Source organism: Scyliorhinus torazame, chromosome 11, assembly GCF_047496885.1.
Source record: "Scyliorhinus torazame isolate Kashiwa2021f chromosome 11, sScyTor2.1, whole genome shotgun sequence".
In the NCBI taxonomy this organism is placed as follows: domain Eukaryota; kingdom Metazoa; phylum Chordata; class Chondrichthyes; order Carcharhiniformes; family Scyliorhinidae; genus Scyliorhinus; species Scyliorhinus torazame.
This window is the reverse complement of record NC_092717.1, coordinates 185331376-185351654: the sequence shown is the minus strand read 5'-3', so window position 1 is coordinate 185351654 and position 20279 is coordinate 185331376. Positions and strand designations below refer to the sequence as shown.

Below are 20279 nucleotides of genomic sequence, written 5' to 3'. Positions count from 1 at the left end.
AAACTGTGAAATATTCGAGGAAATTAACATACAAAAGGAGGTACTAGCAGGTTTAGTAGCCTTAAAAATGGATATATCAGCAGGCCTGGATGAGATGTATCCCAAGCTGTTGAAGGAGGCAAGGGAACGAGATATCAACGGCACAGGCAGTAATTTTCAAATTCTCTCTGTTCACAAGTGAGGTTCCAGAGGAATGCTGACATTGTCCCATTATTGAAAAAGGGCGATAGGGATAGACCAGGAAATTAAAGCCAGTCAGTCTAACTTCGGTGATGGGGAAGTTACGAGGAAGAATTCTGAGGGACAGAATACATCTGCAATTGATGGTTGACAAATATAATCAATTTTTCTGAGGAGGTAACCAGGAGTGTTGACAAGAGTGCATTTGTTGTGATCTTTTTGGACTTTAGCAAGGCTTTTGATAAGGTCCCTCATGGCAGACTGGTCCAGAAAGTATGGGCCCATGGGATCCAAGGCAAAGTGGCACATTGGATCCAAAATTGGCTGAGAGATAGGAAGCAGATGGTGATTTACTTTCGGTTATTATACTATTTCAATTTCCGTACCTGGACAATTGATGTTTCAATGACTAGAAGTTTGTTTCCTGTGAGGTTTCGTAGAGCTCAGTGCTGTGGCCCTTAATGTACTTTAATGATTTGGACTTAAATGTAGGGGAATGGTTACGACACCCTGAGTTACTGCACTTTCAATTCCAGCCCCACAGACCCCGGAGTCTCAAAACAAGTGGATTAACTCATATAATTTGTATAAAGTTTCTGAGATCTTTGGCCCTTGTCTGCTCCAATGACTTAGAGGCACCAGATTTGTAAGTACTACTTATAATACAATAACTGGCAGCTAATCTACTACTGTCCCCTTTTACCGTCCCAACCTCTACCCAAACACACATGCCGAGGGAGGGGGAAAAGGATAAAAATAAGAGGGATTAAGATGAGTGTCCTTGCTTCAGATGTCATCGCAGCAGTAGGCTGTCCTTCCAGGACGCAGAGTGATTGAAACCAGCGGTTGGACTTATGATGACGATCTTCTGGTGGAAACATTCAGTCAGAACTTCAAGACGATAGGATTCCCTCTGGGGAGTCACTTTAACTTTTATTAACTTGGGCCTTCACTCCAAAAGACCTGCCTCAGGCCTGTGTAATACTTATTTATTTCCAACTTCACCAGAATGACCAACAGCAGTTCTGAGATAAGAACAAAGTTTCTCACATGAGATTAAAATAACAGAAATTAAAAGGAACAACAAGGTACAGATGGGGATCCGTTGAGTGTGATCAAGACGTTTGTGCATGACATGAAAATTGGTAGGGCAGCAAATAGTGAGGAGGATAGCCATAGACTGCAGGAGGATATCAATGGATTGGTCAAGTGGACAGGGCAGTGGCAAATGGAATTCAACTTGAAAAGTATGAGGTAATGCACTTGAGGAGGGCTAAAAAGGCAAATGATTACGCTATGAATGGTAGGACCTTGGAAAGTGCTGAAGATCAGGGGGACCTTGGCACGCATATCCACAGATCCCTGAAGGTGATTGCGCAGGTAGATAAGGTGGTTAAGAAGGCATTGGGGATACTTGCTTTTATTAGCCAAGGAATAGAATACAAGAGCAGGGAAGTCATGCTGAAACTGTATAAAAGCTGTTTAGACCACAACGGGTGTACTGTGCAGTTCTGGTCACTGTGATATAGGAAGAATCTGATTGCACTGGAGAGGGTGCGGAGGAGATTTACCAGGGTGCTGCCTGGGCTGGAGGGTCGGAGTTATAACGAGAGATTGGATAAGCTAGGGCTGTTTTCCTTCGAGTAGCGAAGGTTGAGGGATGACCTAATAGAGGTGTACAACGTTATGAGAGACATGGATAGAATTAATAGGAAGCACTTTTTCGAGTAGTAGAGCGAGCAATAACCAGGGGGCATATACTTAAGGTAAGAGGTAGAAGGCTAAGAGGGGGATTGAGGAGAAACCTTTTCACCCAGAGGGCATTGGGAGTCTGAAAGGGTGGTTGAGTCAAACCTCTTGTACCATTCAAGTATTTAGATATTCACTTGGCTCCTATATAACCTCCAGAGATATGGGCCAAGCGCTGGAAAATGGGATTAGTGTAGTCACTGGACTAATAATCCATACGTACGAGTACAAACCCCACTCGAGCAACATAAGAAATTAAATTTGGTGCAAAATTTAAAATGATGGAAATAAAAGCTGGTATCAGTAAAAATGAACATAAAGCAATTGGATTGTTGTACCTTACCTGGCCTATATATCCCAGTCTCACATACTATGGTTTACTTAATTGTTCTCTGAAGTTGCAAGCTGCTCTATCATTTTAAACCCTTCAAGAAGATGGCCCATGACTCCCGCCTCAGGGTACTGAATTAACTTTGCCACACATCCCAAAAATGGCAATAACACTGATTTGAATATAAGAAAGGGAAGTCCATTCAGCCCATTGAGCCGGCTCCATGTCACATTTATCAGTTGATACCCTAATTTTGGTCAGCTAAGTTCCATCCCCTGCCGCTGCTCGTAGCTACTGCTGCCGGAGATTTGTCATGGCATGCCATGCTTGTTTGTCTTGCCTCATCCTCATGCAATGTACTGTAGCATCTGTCATCCAACTAGACCTCCGTCAACTCCTCTTTCTGCTGCTCTCCACTTTGCCCTCGTGAAGAGATCCCTAGCTTTTCAGCTCTGATCAAATAACTGAAATACTGACATTTTGTTTTCTGAATGTAATTTTTTAGAGTTCTTTTCACTCTTGCTAATTCAAGCACCTCTTCATTGCTCTTATGGTCTGTGTGTGGGATTTTTAGCATACAGCTTCGCATCCTCATTTCAAAGGCCTCTATTTTCTTCCACTGATGTTTTCTTCTCCTGATCTTTACTTATTGTCCACGTTTCTGAGGCATACAGATCTGTGGATGGAATGTAGCATCTTATGAGTTTTTCCTTGTTACAACCTTTGAATTTTCTTGTTATTAACATATCTGTCTGGCAGGATTTTCTAGTCACGCCCACCACAGGACCGTAAATTCCCACCGAAAAGGCAGCAAACATTTTGCTGGTCAGTCAAATGTTCCGTCCTGCCCGAGATGATTTCTGCAGTGGACAGGTCTTCATCTTCACAAAATTACTTCTGTCTATCTCTATCCTTCTTCTAACTTCTGCATCACATCTGCCATCTTCTGTGTCATTTGTGCTAAGGAGACAACTTTATCTATGTATTTCAGTGTGGCACTATCCACTTAAATCTTCATTCTAGTTTCTGAATGTATTCCTTCTAACTACCATTAGTTTTGTCAGTTTGGTGTTCATATTTAATCCATTAAATATGATTTAATTCTAGATTTTACGTGGTCTGCAATATTTTGTAGGGCCCCTTCTGATTTTGTAGCTAATGCTAAGTTTGTTATATTCTTGCCTCCAATTTTTAACCCGGTAGTACATTGAATTCTCTGTTTATTTGTCCTGTGCAGATTGAATAATTTTGGCAACAGTACACAGCCTTATCGTGCTCCTCTCTTCACTTGAAACATATTTGATCCTCCCTCTTCTAGCCTGATGTTCGTTATTTGGTCCCAATATAGATACTGGATAAATCTCATGGGCGGGATTCTCCGTTAGCCGACGCTGAAATTAAGAAATGCAATTGGGCAGAGAATAGCTTCCGACGGCAAAATCGCGGCAGGCTCCGATTTGACGCCAAATCGCGATTCTCCGTCACCTGGAAAACGGCGTTAATGTGTTTCACTCCACACGCACAGTAGGCACCACTTGCATATCATTAGCGGGCCCGACCCGGTGTTCTCCGGGGCCTCCACGATTCTCCGCCTCCGATGGGCCGAGTTCCCGACGGTGCAGTTCACTTGTGCTTTTAAAAATCGTGAAACCGGGGCCAGCACGGTGGCGCAGTGGGTTAGCCCTGCTGCCTCACGGTGCCAAGGTCCCAGGTTCGATCCCGGCTCTGGGTCACTGTCCGTGTGGAGTTTGCACATTCTCCCCGTCTTTGCGTGGGTTTCGCCCCCACAACCCAAAGATGTGCAAGGTAGGTGGATTGGCCACGCTAAATTGCCCCTTAATTGGAAAAAATGAATTGGGTACTCTAAATTTATTTTTTTAAATCGTGAAACCAGCATGGCGGCTGCTGAGGGAGAGAGAGGAGGTATGGAAGGTGTCCAACATCGCCATAGTTTGCTGACAATTGTGCCGCTGGCTGGGGGGTCTTTTGCCAGGGCTGGGGGGAGCAGTGGGGGGAAACAGAAGGTGGGCTTTGGGGTCGGGGTGGACGGGCATGGAGCACCATTGCCGCAGACGGCAAGACAGCCTTGCAGCTGCACACACCGCTAACAACCCACTTTGAATCTGCTGCGATGAGCCGCATAGGTGTCCCCCCAGGGCATCCCGCTGGGTGCCCTCTGGCCCCAGACGACCCATAATTGTATGCTCCAGCACAACCAGTGCCATCGTTTTGGCTGGGAGAAGTGTGTGTAAGGAGTGTAATGCGATTGCAACTTGTCAGCCTCCCGAATATTGATCACGCACCCGGCGAATCCCGCACCGTTTTTCATTGGAACCGATTGTTTTCCACGCAGCACACAGGTGGTAGCCCCTCAATGGTAGCGGAATCGGTCCAGGTGCAGCACAGGTTTTCTTGTCTTAAAAGTCCAGATTCTTGTTGGCATCAACACTTAGGACTAGATTCTCCGATTCTGCGGCTATATCCGCAGGATCCGTCTGGTCTTACGATCAAAAGGTCGGCGCACCCCCACACCGATCCTCCGCCCAGTGGGGGGCTAGCTGCCGCACCCGGTAAAGCCCCTTACCGGTGGATACAGCCAGAGAATGGCCGGGTCTGTGGACGTGCATGTGCACGTCGGTTGCCTGCAACGGCGGCGCTGTACAACATGGTGGCGGCTGTGCGCAGACCCAGCCTGCCAAAACCTGCCCCCGTAACTCCCCTCGCCACACCCGGATCACCCCCCGCCAGTCCCCCCAGCCCTCGCCGAAGTCCCCCCTTCCAGCAGGAAGGCTCCTCCCGACTGTGGCGGCGCTGGACACAGTCCGCAGCCGCCACGCGAGGTCCCTGAAAATTGTGAGGGCACGCGCCCCACGCCGTCGGTGACCCGGCCCATTGGGGGGCGGAACATCGGGGGAGGGCCTCAGATGACGTCCTGAGGCCGTGCCAATGGCGGCGCCGTCCTCCTCGAGTATGCCGTTTTTGAGAGGGCTGAGCATCGGAAAAACAGCTCCTCCCCCGATTCCAGCTTAAAACGCCGATTGCCCTAAGTCTCAGAAGCGGTGAATCCCACCCCATATCTTTACTGTTAATGTCACATGCTTTCCTCCCAAAAAACAATTCTAACATTCCTGTTAGTGGGTGGAATAATTTGCTCTTGCTGGTGGTGAGCTTGGAGATGGGAAGGGCATGTAAATAGGTGGGATTGTGGTTTACCAGAATTAACGTTTGGGCAGGAAGGCCAATGGTCACCTTTCCCTCCCCACTGCCTAGTGAGGCCGGTAAGTGGCAAATTAATGACCATTTAAAGGCCTCATCCTGCCGCCACTGATATTAACTCAGCTGCAGGCGGGCCTGTTGCCATGTGGCGTTGCAGGGCAGCTAAAACTCAATAAAACCAAGCAGCACCCTCCCCCTCCCCAACATTACTTAACTGTGGCTTGGATCCATGACCCTGGGACTCCAAGTAGGTATTTTTCCTGCAGTAGCCTTCTCAATGAGCCTCTGATTAGGAGGTACCACATTCCTCAGCACAAATAGCATCTTCAGAAGAGAACGTAAGAAATAGAAGCAGGAGTAGGTCATGTGCTCCTCCTCCGCCATTCAATAAGATCATGGCTAAAGTTCTACACAAACTGCACTCCTATCCTATCCCAATATTCCTTGCTATACTTAGTATTTAAAATCAATTTGATTAGAACAAACAAAGAACAAAGAAAAGTACAGCACAGGAACAGGCCCTTCGGCCCTCCAAGCCTGCGCCGACCATGCAGCCCGTCTAAACTGAAATCTTCCACACTTCCGGGGTCCGTATCCCTCTATTCCCATCCTATTCATGTATTTGTCAAGATGCCCCTTAAACGTCACTATCGTCCCTGCTTCCACCACCTCCTCCGGCAACGAGTTCCAGGCACCACTACCCTCTGTGTAAAAACAACTTACCTCGTACATCTCCTCTAAACCTTGCACCTCGCACCTTAAACCTATGCCCCCTAGTAATTGACCCCTCTACCCTGGGAAAAAGTCTCTGACTATCCACTCTGTCTATGCCCCTCATAATTTTGTAGCCCTCTATCAGGTCGCCCCTCAACCTCCTTCGCATTCCTGAGTATCCTTGATGACTAAGCACCCACAGCCCTCTGGAGTAGAGAATTCCAAAGATTCAGAATAGTCTGAGTCAAGAAATTTCTCCTCAGCTGAGTTCTGACTGGCCAATTCCATATCCTGAAAGTAAGACCCCTAGATCTGAGTTCTAGCCAGGGAAAACAGCCTCTCAGCATCTACCCCCTTAATCAGTCTATTAATTTTACACAATTCAATGAGATATCTTCAAATTCTTCTGAATTTGAGAGAATAAAGGCACATTGTACTCAATCTCTCCTCTTGGGAGAACCCTCTCATCCCAGGAGGGGTGGAGAAAGCTGGGGTGTTGGGAAGGAGTATTTACATCCCTAATAATGAAAAAATATGAATTCCTGCATTTATTTAATTCTCCTTTCCTTCCAGGAAGCACATCCTCCACGTCTTACTGCAGAGAATGCTGCCAGACGCTTGGCACGATTCAACTACATACCAAGTGTCTTTGGGCACCTGTGCCAACTCAAATCCTTCTTTGTTGAGGTAAATGGTTATTCAGTGGACCTACCGCATGTAGAGGGAAAAATATTTAAGGATGGGGCGCCCCTTTCCTCACCCCCCCTTTCCACATAGACTTTACAGAATAAAACAGACCATTCAAGTCACCTAGTTTATGCTGGTGTTTATCCCCCCACTATACTTTGTTTAACCCGATCAACATATCCTTCTTTTCTGTATTCATTTATTTACCTTGCTTCCCCTTGGTGATAGGTAATACATGTTTGCTAGTCATGCCCAAAAAGATAGAAGTAAAAGGACATTTTCTCAACTGGAAAGAGCTACTGAGTGGCAATCCACATCACCTATTTACTCTAAACTCCCATGTGAGTGAATAAATATAAGAAGAAAAAAAATAATGCATCTATGCTATTCACCTCAACTATTCCCTGTGGTAGCAAATTCCAAGTTCTAACTGTGGTAAACCACGGCATTGCATTGTATGGCATTGTATTGTACTGTATTGTGCATGCCTGGGCTTGACCAAGCTGGCTCCGCCTGTGGCTCCTCCCCTCAGGCTTATGTATAAAGATGGCAAGTCTCCGCCTCCGGACCCAGTTCGGGTCCAGAGGCAGGAGGCTTGCTGTTTAGTGTATTAAAGCCTCAGTTACGTTCATCACTCGCCGTGTGTTATTGATGGTGTATCACTAACCACACTCTTGGTAAGCAATTACTTCTTATTTACGTGATCCAAGATCCAGCAGAATTTTAAACTCTATTAAAACGTTCTTTATCCTTCTGTTCTAAAGAGAAAACCTCCAGCCTCTCTGCAACCTTCACAAAGCTGAAGTCCTTCATTCCCGCGATCTTTCTGGGAAATTTATTCTCCATGCCCCCCGGGCCTTTTTTTTTTTGTAAGTGCTTTTTTGTTAACTTTTTTCACAATTGATGCTGGCAGCTTATTTTATTGATCATCATTCATGTGTGAAACCAGACAGGGAGCTTCAATGGGGATATTTGGCCAAGTAGGAAAAGGCATTCCAGCCAAGACTGAATTTTGCCTTATTCAATGTCATTTCTTTCTGTCATGGGATGTGGGTGTCACTGGCAAGGCCAGCATTTGATGCCCATCCCTAATTGCCTTTGGACTAATTGGCTTTCTAGGCCAGTTCAAAGGGCATAGCTGTGGATCTGGAGTCACATGCAGGCCAGACTAGATAAGGATGACAGACTTTCTTCCTGAAAGGACATTAGTGAACCAGATGGGTTTTTACAACCATCAATGATAGTTCCATGTTCACCATTACTGAAACTAACCTGGCTCATGCCAGAGTCATTCAATAGGAACTATAATCCACACGGTAGATGAATAATCTGGTACCACTAACGGTCACAATTCAAGAAAGAACAACCACCTGGGTAAGGTACTAGAATTCTGCCATCCTTGCACGATTTGGTCGATGTAGAACACCAGTCCCACAACAATAACTACCTCTAATTGCACTAATCCAGAAAGAGTCAGTGACTTTAGGAGAGGAGGGAAGAAAAATGGGCCTGGGAATAAACTCAAGTACAGAGCAGTATATTCAAGGTGCCAAAAAACGGTACATTTATTCCACCTGTGACCTAACCACAGTCTTCTACAAGTTCAACATTACCAACATATTTTTATATTCTATTGGTTTGTTGATTGATGCCCTTAATTAGTTGGACAACATAAGCATTAAGTCTACGAAGATGCCAAGGTTTATCGTCTTTTCATGGCCTTATCTACTTGTGCTGTCACTTTTGACAACCAAAATGCCAAGTTCCCTCAGCTTCTCCACTTTTGTAGTTTATTTCAAATATGACCATTCAAGATATGCTTCCTTTTCCTACTTACTTTCTGATGCACGATCAATGACCACTAAAGCGAGGTTGTAATCCAACTGAAGGCTTTAATAAGCTGGACGGGGATAGGGTGGAAGTGAGGGCATAAGTGGGTCGGTGCAGACTCGATGGGCCGAATGGCCTCCTTCTGCACTGTCTGTTCTATGTTTCCTCCAGCAGCTCAGGTACAGAATGAAGGCTGTTGGGGCGGCATGGGCTCTTATACCCCACCTTGCAGGGCGGAGCTACCATACAGCTTGACCAATAGGAAACATACAATATCTACCAATGGTGTTCCAGCATTACCAGGTACCGTAATACCTCGACACAGACTACCACATTCACCCCCTGTTAAAAAAGAGTCCGGCGGGGGTGGTGGCCTGATATTACAACATGGTAACGTGGTAGCAATTATAGTTATGGAGGTACCGTAATACGTCCGTGCAGCATTTTGTAACTGTTTACAATTCTATTTACTATTTACAATTTATGATTCATAATTAACTATACACTTTAAAATGAAGAAATCAGTCGATTGGGGGCCCTGGTCGTCCTCTGTGATCGTCGAAGCTTCGGTGGTGACTCCGGTGGAGGCTCGGGCGTCTGTGACTCCGGGGCGTGGCCTCGATCTCTGTGGCAGGTTCGACACCCCTAGATGGCGCTGGTGGGGAAAACAGTTGACCTGGGAAAGGAGCGTCTGTGGGGTGCGTCGGTGGATGGGGGGGGGCCTAGTCGGGGCCGACAGAAGGACCGATCCTCCTGTAAGGTGCACTGGTGGGAGGGAGGGTGGGACTGGTGGCTGGGGTGTGTGTGAGGCTCCGGCGGGCGCCAGGTCTCGTAGGGAGACCGTATCGTGTCGTCCGTCGGGGTACGCCACGTAGGGGTACTGGGGGTTAGCGTGGAGAAGACGGACCCTCTCGACCAACGGGTCCGACTTGTGCGCCCGCACGTGTTTTCGGAGCAGGATGGGTCCGGGAGCTGCCAGCCAGGTCGGGAGCGAGGTCCCAGAGGAGGACTTCCTGGGGAAGACAAGGAGATGTTCGTGAGGTGTTTGGTTGGTTGTGGTACAAAGCAGTGACCGGATGGAGTAGAGGGCATCCGGGAGGACTTCCTGCCAGCGGCAGACTGGGAGATTCCTGGACCGTAGGGCCAGTAGGACGGTCTTCCAGACCGTTCCGTTCTCCCTCTCTATCTGTCCATTACCCCGGGGGTTGTAACTGGTCGTCCTGCTCGACGCGATGCCCTTGCTGAGCAGGAATTGACGCAGTTTGTCGCTCATAAAGGAGGACCCCCTATCACTATGTATGTAAGCGGGGAACCCGAACAGTGCAAAGATGCTATGGAGGGCCTTGATGACGGTGGTTGAGGTCATGTCAGGGCAGGGGATGGCGAATGGGAACCGGGAGTACTCGTCAATCACGTTCAGGAAGTACGTGTTGCGGTCGGTGGAGGGAGGGGACCTTTGAAGTCCATGCTGAGGCGTTCAAAGGGACGGGAAGCCTTTATCAGGTGCGCTTTCTCTGGCCGGTAGGACTGCGATTTGCACTCCGCGCAGATTTGGCAGTCCCTGGGCTGTCCTGACCTACTCGATGGAGTAGGGCAGGTTGCGGGTCTTGATAAAGTGGAAAAAGCGAGTGACCCCCGGGTGGCAGATGTCCTTGTGGAGGGCTCGGAGGCGGTCCACTTGTGCGTTGGCACATGTGCCGCGGGACAGGGCGTCAGGAGGCTCGTTTAGCTTCTCGGGACGATACAAGATCTCGTAGTTGTAGGTGGAGAGTTTGATCCTCCACCGCAAGATCTTATCGTTTTTTATCTTGCCCCGCTGTGCATTATCGAACATGAAAGCAACCGACCGTTGGTCAGTGAGGAGAGTGAATCTCCTGCCGGCCAGGTAATGCCTCCAATGTCGCACAGCTTCTACTATGGCCTGGGCCTCCTTTTCGACTGAGGAGTGGCGGATTTCGGAAGTATGGAGGGTACGTGAGAAGAAGGCCACGGGTCTGCCCGCTTGGTTGAGGTTGGCTGCCAGAGCTATGTCAGACGCGTCGCTCTCGACCTGGAAGGGGAGGGACTCGTCGATGGCGTGCATCGTGGCCTTTGCAATGCCTGCTTTGATGCGGCTGAAGGCCTGGCGGGCCTCTATCGGCAGGGGAAAAGCTGTGGATTGGATCGGGGACGGGCCTTGTCCGCATAGTTGGGGACCCACTTGGCATAGTAAGAGAAAAACCCTAGGCAGCGCTTCGGGGTCTTGGAGCAGTGAGGGAGGGGGAACTCCATAAGGGGCCGCATGCGTTCAGGGTCGGGGCCTATAACTCCATTTCGCACTACGTAGCGGAGGATGGCTAGGAAGGACGTAGAGCCGGTAATTTCTAAACTCCCTTCCCTGGACTGTGAGGTTTGCTACACAAACCCCTTTATCTCTCCTGAGTAGGAACCGGAGGCCAGAGAGATTTTTTGATTAACGGGGTGGATGAGAAGAGAACAGCGCCTTACCGTGTCGGGGTATATGAAGCTCTCCGTGCTCCCAGAGTCGATTAAGCAGGACGTCTCGTGCCCATTGATTAGTACTGTTGTTGTAGCAGTTGAGAGTGTTCGAGGCCGGGACTGGTCCAGGGTCACCGAGGCTAATCTCAGCAGTTGAGTGTTCTCTTCGGGCGGTGTGCAGTCAGCCGAGCTGGGGTCCTGGGAGTCCATCCAAGATGGCGGCTCCCATTGGTCGCACATGGCTGGGGGTGCACAAAATGGCGGCGCCCATCCATCGAACGTGGCGTCCGCGGGACAAGATGGCGGCGCCCAGGGGCCGCACGTGGCCCTGGAGTAGGAAGATGGCGGCGCCTGCTGGCCGCACGGGGACCGTGGAGAGGTTTGTGGTGGCGGTCCACATTCGTCACCGGAGACCGCGGCGACCGCATGAGCCTTGCATACCACCACAAAGGGGCCCTTTTTACCGCATCCCTTGCAGGTGGATGCGCGGGCCAGGCAGCGCTGGCGGGGGTGCTTGGCCTGCCCGCAAAAGTAGCAGCGGGGCCCCCCAGGGTTGCCAGGTTGCCTTGCAGCACAAGCTTGTGGGGGATGTCTCTGGGTCGGCTGCGGAGGGGCTCCACGCTGCCCAAGGGGCTGCCGCGCGGTCGGGAACGTAAGCGCGGGCGTTTCTGGAGGCCACATCCAGGGAGCCTGCAAGGGCCCGTGCCTCCTTGAGGCCTAGGGTGTCTTTTTCCAGCAATCGCTGGCGGATTTGGGAGGACAGCATACCTGCCACGAAAGCATCCCGGACCAAGAGTTCTGTGTGGTCCCTCGCCAAAACTTGCGGGCAGCTGCAGTCTCTCCCCAACACCAGGAGCGCACGGTAGAATTCTTCCAACGATTCCCCAGGGATTTGTCGCCTCATTGCTAGCAGATGTCGGGCGTAGACTTGGTTTACCGGGCGAATATAATGTCCTTTTAGCAGCTCTATTGTTGCATCGAAGTCTTCCGCATCCTCGATGAGGGTGTAAATGTCCGGGCTCACCCTCGAGTGCAGGACTTTCATTTTTTGTTCTGCCGTGGGTGTGTTTTCGGCCGTTCCGAGATATCCTTTAAAACACGGCAGCCAGTGCTTGAAGATTGCCGCTGAGTTCGCCGCGTGGGGGCTGAGTTGCAGACACTCCGGCTTGATTCGGAGCTCCATCCTTTTAAATCTAGCTTATTAAATTGATGCACGATCAATGACCACTAAAGCGAGGTTGTAGTCCAACTGAAGGCTTTGTTAAGCTAGATGTTTCCCCCAGCAGCTCAGGTACAGAATGAAGGCTGCTGGGGCAGCACGGGCTCTAATACCCCGCCTTGCAGGGCGGAGCTACCATACAGCTTGACCAATAAGAAACATACAATATCTACCAATGGTGTTCCAGCATTACCAGGTGCCGTAATAACTCTACACAGACTACCACACTTTCATATTGTGATATTTCACATTTTTACATTAAACTGCATCTGCCATCTGTTGGCCTAACATGCTAGCCTATCTATAATTGGCGGAATTTACTGTACCTCAGATTCGATGTTAGCAGCAAATTTTGACACTGTTTTCTTAATATCCAAGTCCAAACAATTTTGTTTCGAGTAAATAGAGGCCGTGGTGTGTTGTTCAGTAAGGCATTCCAGGAGAGAAACTATCCATACTCTCTGACTTGTTTTGCTTTTCAACCATCAATGGAGTCAAATTTCCCGCAAACCATGCAACAACATTGCATTTGTACATGCGCATGCAGTACTCCAACTTGCATTGGCGATGGTGCCTAGACACAGCCTTCCCTCAAGTTAGATTCTCTTGGGCATTACAAAGAGCAGAGGTATATTCAGAAGAAAAGTATTTGGCAGCAAAGAGGTAACAAGCTTCTGAAGAAAAAATATTTTGGCCAGGGAGGAGATGTGAGAGTTCCATTTGTGATCATGAGAGACAGCCAAATAGATTAGGACAGAAGGTGAAGTCATCAAAAGGAAATGAAGTCTGGACAGTTTGTAGTGGACACTTCTTAATACTGAGGATAATGAAGGTAAGGAACTCGCTACTCCCAAAAGACTATGACTGCTGGACAGCCGAAACTTTCAAGACTGGGTTTGATATATATTTGTTGGCAGAAGGTATCAAAAGACATTGGGCAGAGAAATGGAGCTAAGGTACAGACCAGCCATGACCTAATTAAATGAAAGATTCGACTCGAGGGAATGAATGGGCTACTTCTTTTCCTATGACGTGAAAGACATTAGTGAACAGAGAATTTGAAGGAAACAACATTTTCTAAATCTTTTGTCGGGCATGTGGGAGATGAAGATGTTGGTACTCCGCTACTACAACTTGGTTATGTGCACTAAGTATCTAGAGCATCATTAGCAAAAGTTTAGACAAGCTGCTGATCAGTTGGAAAAGGTTCTCAGTATGAGGATAGAAATAGGAATGCTCAGTACAATTCACGCAGGGGTCTCTAAGGATGAAATGGGATCCCCTCTGTAGTTCATGAGCCTCCATCAGAGGTGCAAACACCCTGGATCACTGCTACTCGAGCATCAAAGGAGCCTACCGCTCCATTCCCCGACCTCACTTTGGCAAATCCGACCACAAATAGGTATTCCGACTTCCGGCTTACAAACAGCAACTCAGGCATGCTGAGCCAGTCAAGAAAACCGTGCAGTGCTGGTCCGAGGCATCTGAGGACATCCTCCGTGACTACTTGGAGACTGTGGACTGGTCCATATTCAAGCCCGCAGCAGCTAACCTGGACAAGTACGCAACCACCGTCACAGACGTCATCAGTAAGTGGGTCGAGGACTGTGCACCAAAGAAGACAATACGTGTATTCCCCAATCGTAAACCCTGACTCAACCAAAAGGTTCACTCCCTGCTGAAATTCCGGACGGAGGCTTTCAAGTCTGACGACCCTGACCTATATAAGAAATCCAGGTACGACGTATGGAAAGCTAACAGGGATGCAAAAAGACAATACCGCATCAAACTAGACTCCCAGGCCAACGACACTAACCCACTACGACTATGGCAGGGCCTACACAAGATCACAGGCTATAACGCAAGGCCAGGCGGAATATCTGGGGCTAGAGCATCCCTACCCGATGATCTGAACAAGTTCTATGCCCGCTTTGAGCAGTCAGCCAATGTATCAGTGCCACCCGCCCCATCAGCCCTGGACACACCCATGCCCACTATTACAGCCTCAGAAGTAAGAGCTGCCTTCTTGAACGTGAATCCGCGGAAAGCAACGGGCTCCGACAGAGTTCCTAGGCGAGCACTCAGAGCCTGCGCAGACCAGCTGGCGAGTGTATTCGCAGATAGCTTCACCACCTCACTCCTCGGCTCTGAAGTCCCCACTTCCTTTAAGAAGACCACCATAATACCAGTACCAAAGAAGAACAAGGTAGCATGTCTCAACGCCTACCGACCAGTGGCCCTAATGTCTGTTATCATGAAATGCTTTGAGCGGATAGTCATGAGATGGATCACTGCCAGCCTCCCAAACGGTCTCGATCCACTGCAGTTTGCCTATCACTGCAATTGGTCCACAGCAGATGCTATCTCCCTAGCTCTACAATCAACACTCGAACACCTCGACAACAAGGCCACCTATGTAAGACTGCTGTTCATAGATTACAGCTCCGCCTTCAACACCATTATCCCGACAAGACTAATAACCAAACTCCACAATCTTGGAGTTGACCCCTCCCTGTGCAGCTGGATCCTCGACTTCTTCACCAACAGACCGCAATCTGTCAGGATAAGCAACAGCACCTCCTCCACAATAGTGCTCAACACCGGAGCCCCGCAAGGACGTGTGCTCAGACCTCTACTGTACTCCCTATACACACATGATGTCTCGGATCGTGTTTTCCGGGTCCTTAGGGGGGAGGGGGAGCAGCCCCAAGTCGTGGTCCACATTGGCACCAACGACATAGGTAGGAAAGGGGACAAGGATGTCAGGCAGGCTTTCAGGGAGCTAGGATGGAAGCTCAGAACCAGAACAAACAGAGTTGTTATCTCTGGGTTGTTGCCCGTGCCACGTGATAGTGAGATGAGGAATAGGGAGAGAGAGCATTTAAACACGTGGCTACAGGGATGGTGCAGGCGGGAGGGTTTCAGATTTTTGGATAACTGGGGCTCTTTCTGGGGAAGGTGGGACCTCTACAGACAGGATGGTCTACATCTGAACCTGAGGGGCACAAATATCCTGGGGGGGAGATTTGTTAGTGCTCTTTGGGGGGGTTTAAACTAATGCAGCAGGGGCATGGGAACCTGGATTGTAGTTTTAGGGTAAGGGAGAATGAGAGTATAGAGGTCAGGAGAACAGATTTGACGTCGCAGGAGGGGGCCAGCGTTCAGGTAGGTGGTTTGAAGTGTGTCTACTTCAATGCCAGGAGTATACGAAACAAGGTAGGGGAACTGGCAGCGTGGGTTGGTACCTGGGACTTCGATGTTGTGGCCATTTCGAAGACATGGATAGAGCAGGGACAGGAATGGATGTTGCAGGTTCCGGGGTTTAGGTGTTTTAGTAAGCTCAGAGAAGGAGGCAAAAGAGGGGGAGGTGTGGCGCTGCTAGTCAAGAGCAGTATTACGGTGGCGGAGAGGATGCTAGATGGGGACTCTTCTTCCGAGGTAGTATTGGCTGAAGTTAGAAACAGGAAAGGAGAGGTCACCCTGTTGGGAGTTTTTTATAGGCCTCCTAATAGTTCTAGGGATGTAGAGGAAAGGATGGCGAAGATGATTCTGGATATGAGCGAAAGTAACAGGGTAGTTATTATGGGAGACTTTAACTTTCCAAATATTGACTGGAAAAGATATAGTTCGAGTACAATAGATGGGTCATTTTTTGTACAGTGTGTGCAGGAGGGTTTCCTGAAACAATATGTTGACAGGCCAACAAGAGGCGAGGCCACGTTGGATTTGGTTTTGGGTAATGAACCAGGCCAGGTGTTGGATTTGGAGGTAGGAGAGCACTTTGGGGACAGTGACCACAATTCGGTGACGTTTACGTTAATGATGGAAAGGGATAAGTATACACCGCAGGGCAAGAGTTATAGCTGGGGGAAGGGCAATTATGATGCCATTAGACGTGACTTGGGGGGGATAAGGTGGAGAAGTAGGCTGCAAGTGTTGGGCACACTGGATAAGTGGGGCTTGTTCAAGGATCAGCTACTGCGTGTTCTTGATAAGTATGTACCGGTCAGACAGGGAGGAAGGCGTCGAGTGAGGGAACCGTGGTTTACCAGGGAAGTGGAATCTCTTGTTAAGAGGAAGAAGGAGGCCTATGTGAAGATGAAGTGTGAAGTTTCGGTTGGGGCGATGGATAGTTACAAGGTAGCGAGGAAGGATCTAAAGAGAGAGCTAAGACGAGCAAGGAGGGGACATGAGAAGTATTTGGCAGGAAGGATCAAGGAAAACCCAAAAGCTTTCTATAGGTATGTCAGGAATAAGCGAATGACTAGGGAAAGAGTAGGACCAGTCAAGGACAGGGATGGGAAATTGTGTGTGGAGTCTGAAGAGATAGGCGAGATACTAAATGAATATTTTTCGTCAGTATTCACTCAGGAAAAAGATAATGTTGTGGAGGAGAATGCTGAGCCCCAGGCTAATAGAATAGATGGCATTGAGGTACGTAGGGAAGAGGTGTTGGCAATTCTGGACAGGCTGAAAATAGATAAGTCCCCGGGACCTGATGGGATTTATCCTAGGATTCTATGGGAGGCCAGGGAAGAGATTGCTGGACCTTTGGCTTTGATTTTTATGTCATCATTGGCTACAGGAATAGTGCCAGAGGACTGGAGGACAGCAAATGTGGTCCCTTTGTTCAAAAAGGGGAGCAGAGACAACCCCGGCAACTATAGACCGGTGAGCCTCACGTCTGTAGTGGGTAAAGTCTTGGAGGGGATTATAAGGGACAAGATTTATAATCATCTAGATAGGAATGATATGATCAGGGATAGTCAGCATGGCTTTGTGAAGGGTAGGTCATGCCTCACAAACCTTATTGAGTTCTTTGAGAAGGTGACTGAACAGGTAGACGAGGGTAGAGCAGTTGATGTGGTGTATATCGATTTCAGCAAAGCGTTTGATAAGGTTCCCCACGGTAGGCTATTGCAAAAAATACGGAGGCTGGGGATTAAGGGTGATTTAGAGATGTGGATCAGAAATTGGCTAGCTGAAAGAAGACAGAGGGTGGTGGTTGATGGGAAATGTTCAGAATGGAGTACAGTCACAAGTGGAGTACCACAAGGATCTGTTCTGGGGCCGTTGCTGTTTGTCATTTTTATCAATGACCTAGAGGAAGGCACAGAAGGGTGGGTGAGTAAATTTGCAGATGATACTAAAGTCGGTGGTGTTGTCGATAGTGTGGAAGGATGTAGCAGGTTACAGAGGGATATAGATAAGCTGCAGAGCTGGGCTGAGAGGTGGCAAATGGAGTTTAATGTAGAGAAGTGTGAGGTGATTCACTTTGGAAGGAATAACAGGAATGCGGAATATTTGGCTAATGGTAAAGTTCTTGAAAGTGTGGCTGAGCAGAGGGATCTAGGTGTCCATGTACATAGATCCCTGAAAGTTGCCACCCAGGTTGATAGGGTTGTGAAGAAGGCCTATGGAGTGTTGGCCTTTATTGGTAGAGGGATTGAGTTCCGGAGTCGGGAGGTCATGTTGCAGCTGTACAGAACTCTGGTCCGGCCGCATTTGGAGTATTGCGTACAGTTCTGGTCACCGCATTATAGGAAGGACGTGGAGGCTTTGGAGCGGGTGCAGAGGAGATTTACCAGGATGTTGCCTGGTATGGAGGGAAAATCTTATGAGGAAAGGCTGACGGACTTGAGGTTGTTTTCGTTGGAGAGAAGAAGGTTAAGAGGAGACTTAATAGAGGCATACAAAATGATCAGGGGGTTGGATAGGGTGGACAGTGAGAGCCTTCTCCCGCGGATGGATATGGCTGGCACGAGGGGACATAACTTTAAACTGAGGGGTAATAGATATAGGACAGAGGTCAGAGGTAGGTTCTTTACGCAAAGAGTAGTGAGGCCGTGGAATGCCCTACCTGCTACAGTAGTGAACTCGCCAACATTGAGGGCATTTAAAAGTTTATTGGATAAACATATGGATGATAATGGCATAGTGTAGGTTAGATGGCTTTTGTTTTGGTGCAACATCGTGGGCCGAAGGGCCTGTACTGCGCTGTATTGTTCTATGTTCTATGTTCTATGACTGTGTGGCAAGATTTAACTCCAACTAAATCTATAAGTTTGCGGATGATACGACTGTGGTGGGCCGCATCGCAAACAACGACAAATCAGACTACAGGAGGGAGATAAATCACTTGGTTGCATGGTGTACAGAAAACAACCTCTCTCTAAATGTTGGAAAGACCAAGGAACTGATCATTGACTTCAGGAAACGTAGCACGACACAGACTCCCGTCTGCATCAATGGCTCTGAAGTGGAGATGGTCGATGGCTTTAAGTTCCTGGGGGTCACCATCACCAACAGTCTGTCCTGGTCCATTCACATTGATACAACAGTCAAGAAAGCCCAACAACATCTCTACTTCCTATGGAAGCTAATGAAATTTGGCATGTCTGCATCGACTCTCACAAACTTCTACAGATGTGCGATAGAGAGCATCCTATCCGGCTGCATCACAGCCTGGTATGGCAACTGCTCGGTCCAAGATCACAAAAAACTGCAGACTGTAGTGAACTCAGCCCAACGCATCACACAAGCTTGCCACCCCCACATTGATTCTGTATACACCTCTCGCTGCCTCAGGAAGGCAAACAGCATCATCAGAGACCCCTCCCACCCAGGCATTGCCTTCTTCCAGACCCGTTCATCAGGCAGAAGGTGCAGAAGTCTGAAGACTTGCACATCCAGACATAGGAACAGCTTCTTCCCCGCAGCTACAAGACTCCTCAACGACTCCCCCTGGGACTGATCTGTTCCCTGTAAGAACACTATTCACGACGCCCGATGCTGCTCTTGCTCATGTATTTGCTTTGTTTGGCCCCTTGTTCCGCACTGTAACCAATCACTGTATTGTCGATGTACCATTTGTTAATGTTCTCTGTTGATTATTCTTGTGTCTACAATGTAAGTACTGTGTACGCTCCTCAGCCGCAGAAAAATACTTTTCACTGTACTTCGATACATGTGACAATAAATCAAATCATATCAAAAACGATACATATAAATAGCAGAATGTGGGAATGCACAAATAACCTTATCTGTCTTCTTTCAGGGCATCAGCGATGATATTCCACTGGTGCAGGCCTTGGTGCCAAAAAAGCAAGCGGACTCTTACATAACTCCATATGTTCTGGTGAGTAGATAGTGTTGTGAAACATCATAGTCGCCCATTTCTCTTTTTTTTTTAAAAAGTAAATGTGACCACAAATGACAGCCTGAGGTAGCACCTACAATAACAGTAAGGATGTAATCTGAGGACTAAAATCATAAATATAGTATTCTTGATTTCACTGGTTCTCTGAATGTAGAATGCGGGAACAGGAGAAATCAATGTGACCATTAGATTCAGGAATGCCCAAAGTAAAGTCTATGCCAATCAGTTCACATGTGGACAGAAACACTGCACATCTGGCCTTGAAACATTGTGGTTTCTAACAAGGAAGAAAGAGTTTACATTTATTACTGTGCCTTCACATGGCCATCCTAAGCGCTTTACAGCCAATGTAGCACTTTTGAAGCAAAATAGAACAAATGCTGTAAATCAGAAATAAAGCATGGAATTCTGTGGTGTAACCCTCCAATCCCCTGCTAGATGTCTAGCAGGGGTCGCCAACCCACTTCTGTTGGTATTTTACCAGTGATGGGAGGTGTCCATATTATGTAATGGGCTGAGGGCGTTCTCTCCTGGTTGGGCACCCAATGGAGACCGGCAAACCTTGCCTTCCAACCACCCTCAACGGGGCCAGGCTGGCAGACCCTGACAAACCCCAGATTACCTGAGTATCCGGCTCCATGGATCGTCTTTGTTGGGACTGCCTGTTGTCCCAGCGCTGGCTTCACATTCTCAGATGGTGGTGGAAGTCCTGCCCT

At 48.3% G+C, this 20279-nt stretch overlaps 1 protein-coding gene across 3 annotated transcripts in view; it reads left to right on the top strand.

Annotated features, from left to right (window-relative positions):
* nbeal2 (neurobeachin-like 2) overlaps nucleotides 1-20279 on the top strand; it is a 519702-nt gene that overhangs the window by 460433 nt on the left and 38990 nt on the right. For all 3 annotated transcript variants that reach the window (XM_072468153.1, XM_072468151.1, XM_072468152.1), the window contains 2 exons: nucleotides 6764-6877; nucleotides 19462-19542. In XM_072468153.1, the coding sequence (XP_072324254.1) occupies nucleotides 6764-6877; nucleotides 19462-19542 (195 nt within the window). The remainder of the gene's footprint in view (nucleotides 1-6763; nucleotides 6878-19461; nucleotides 19543-20279) is intronic.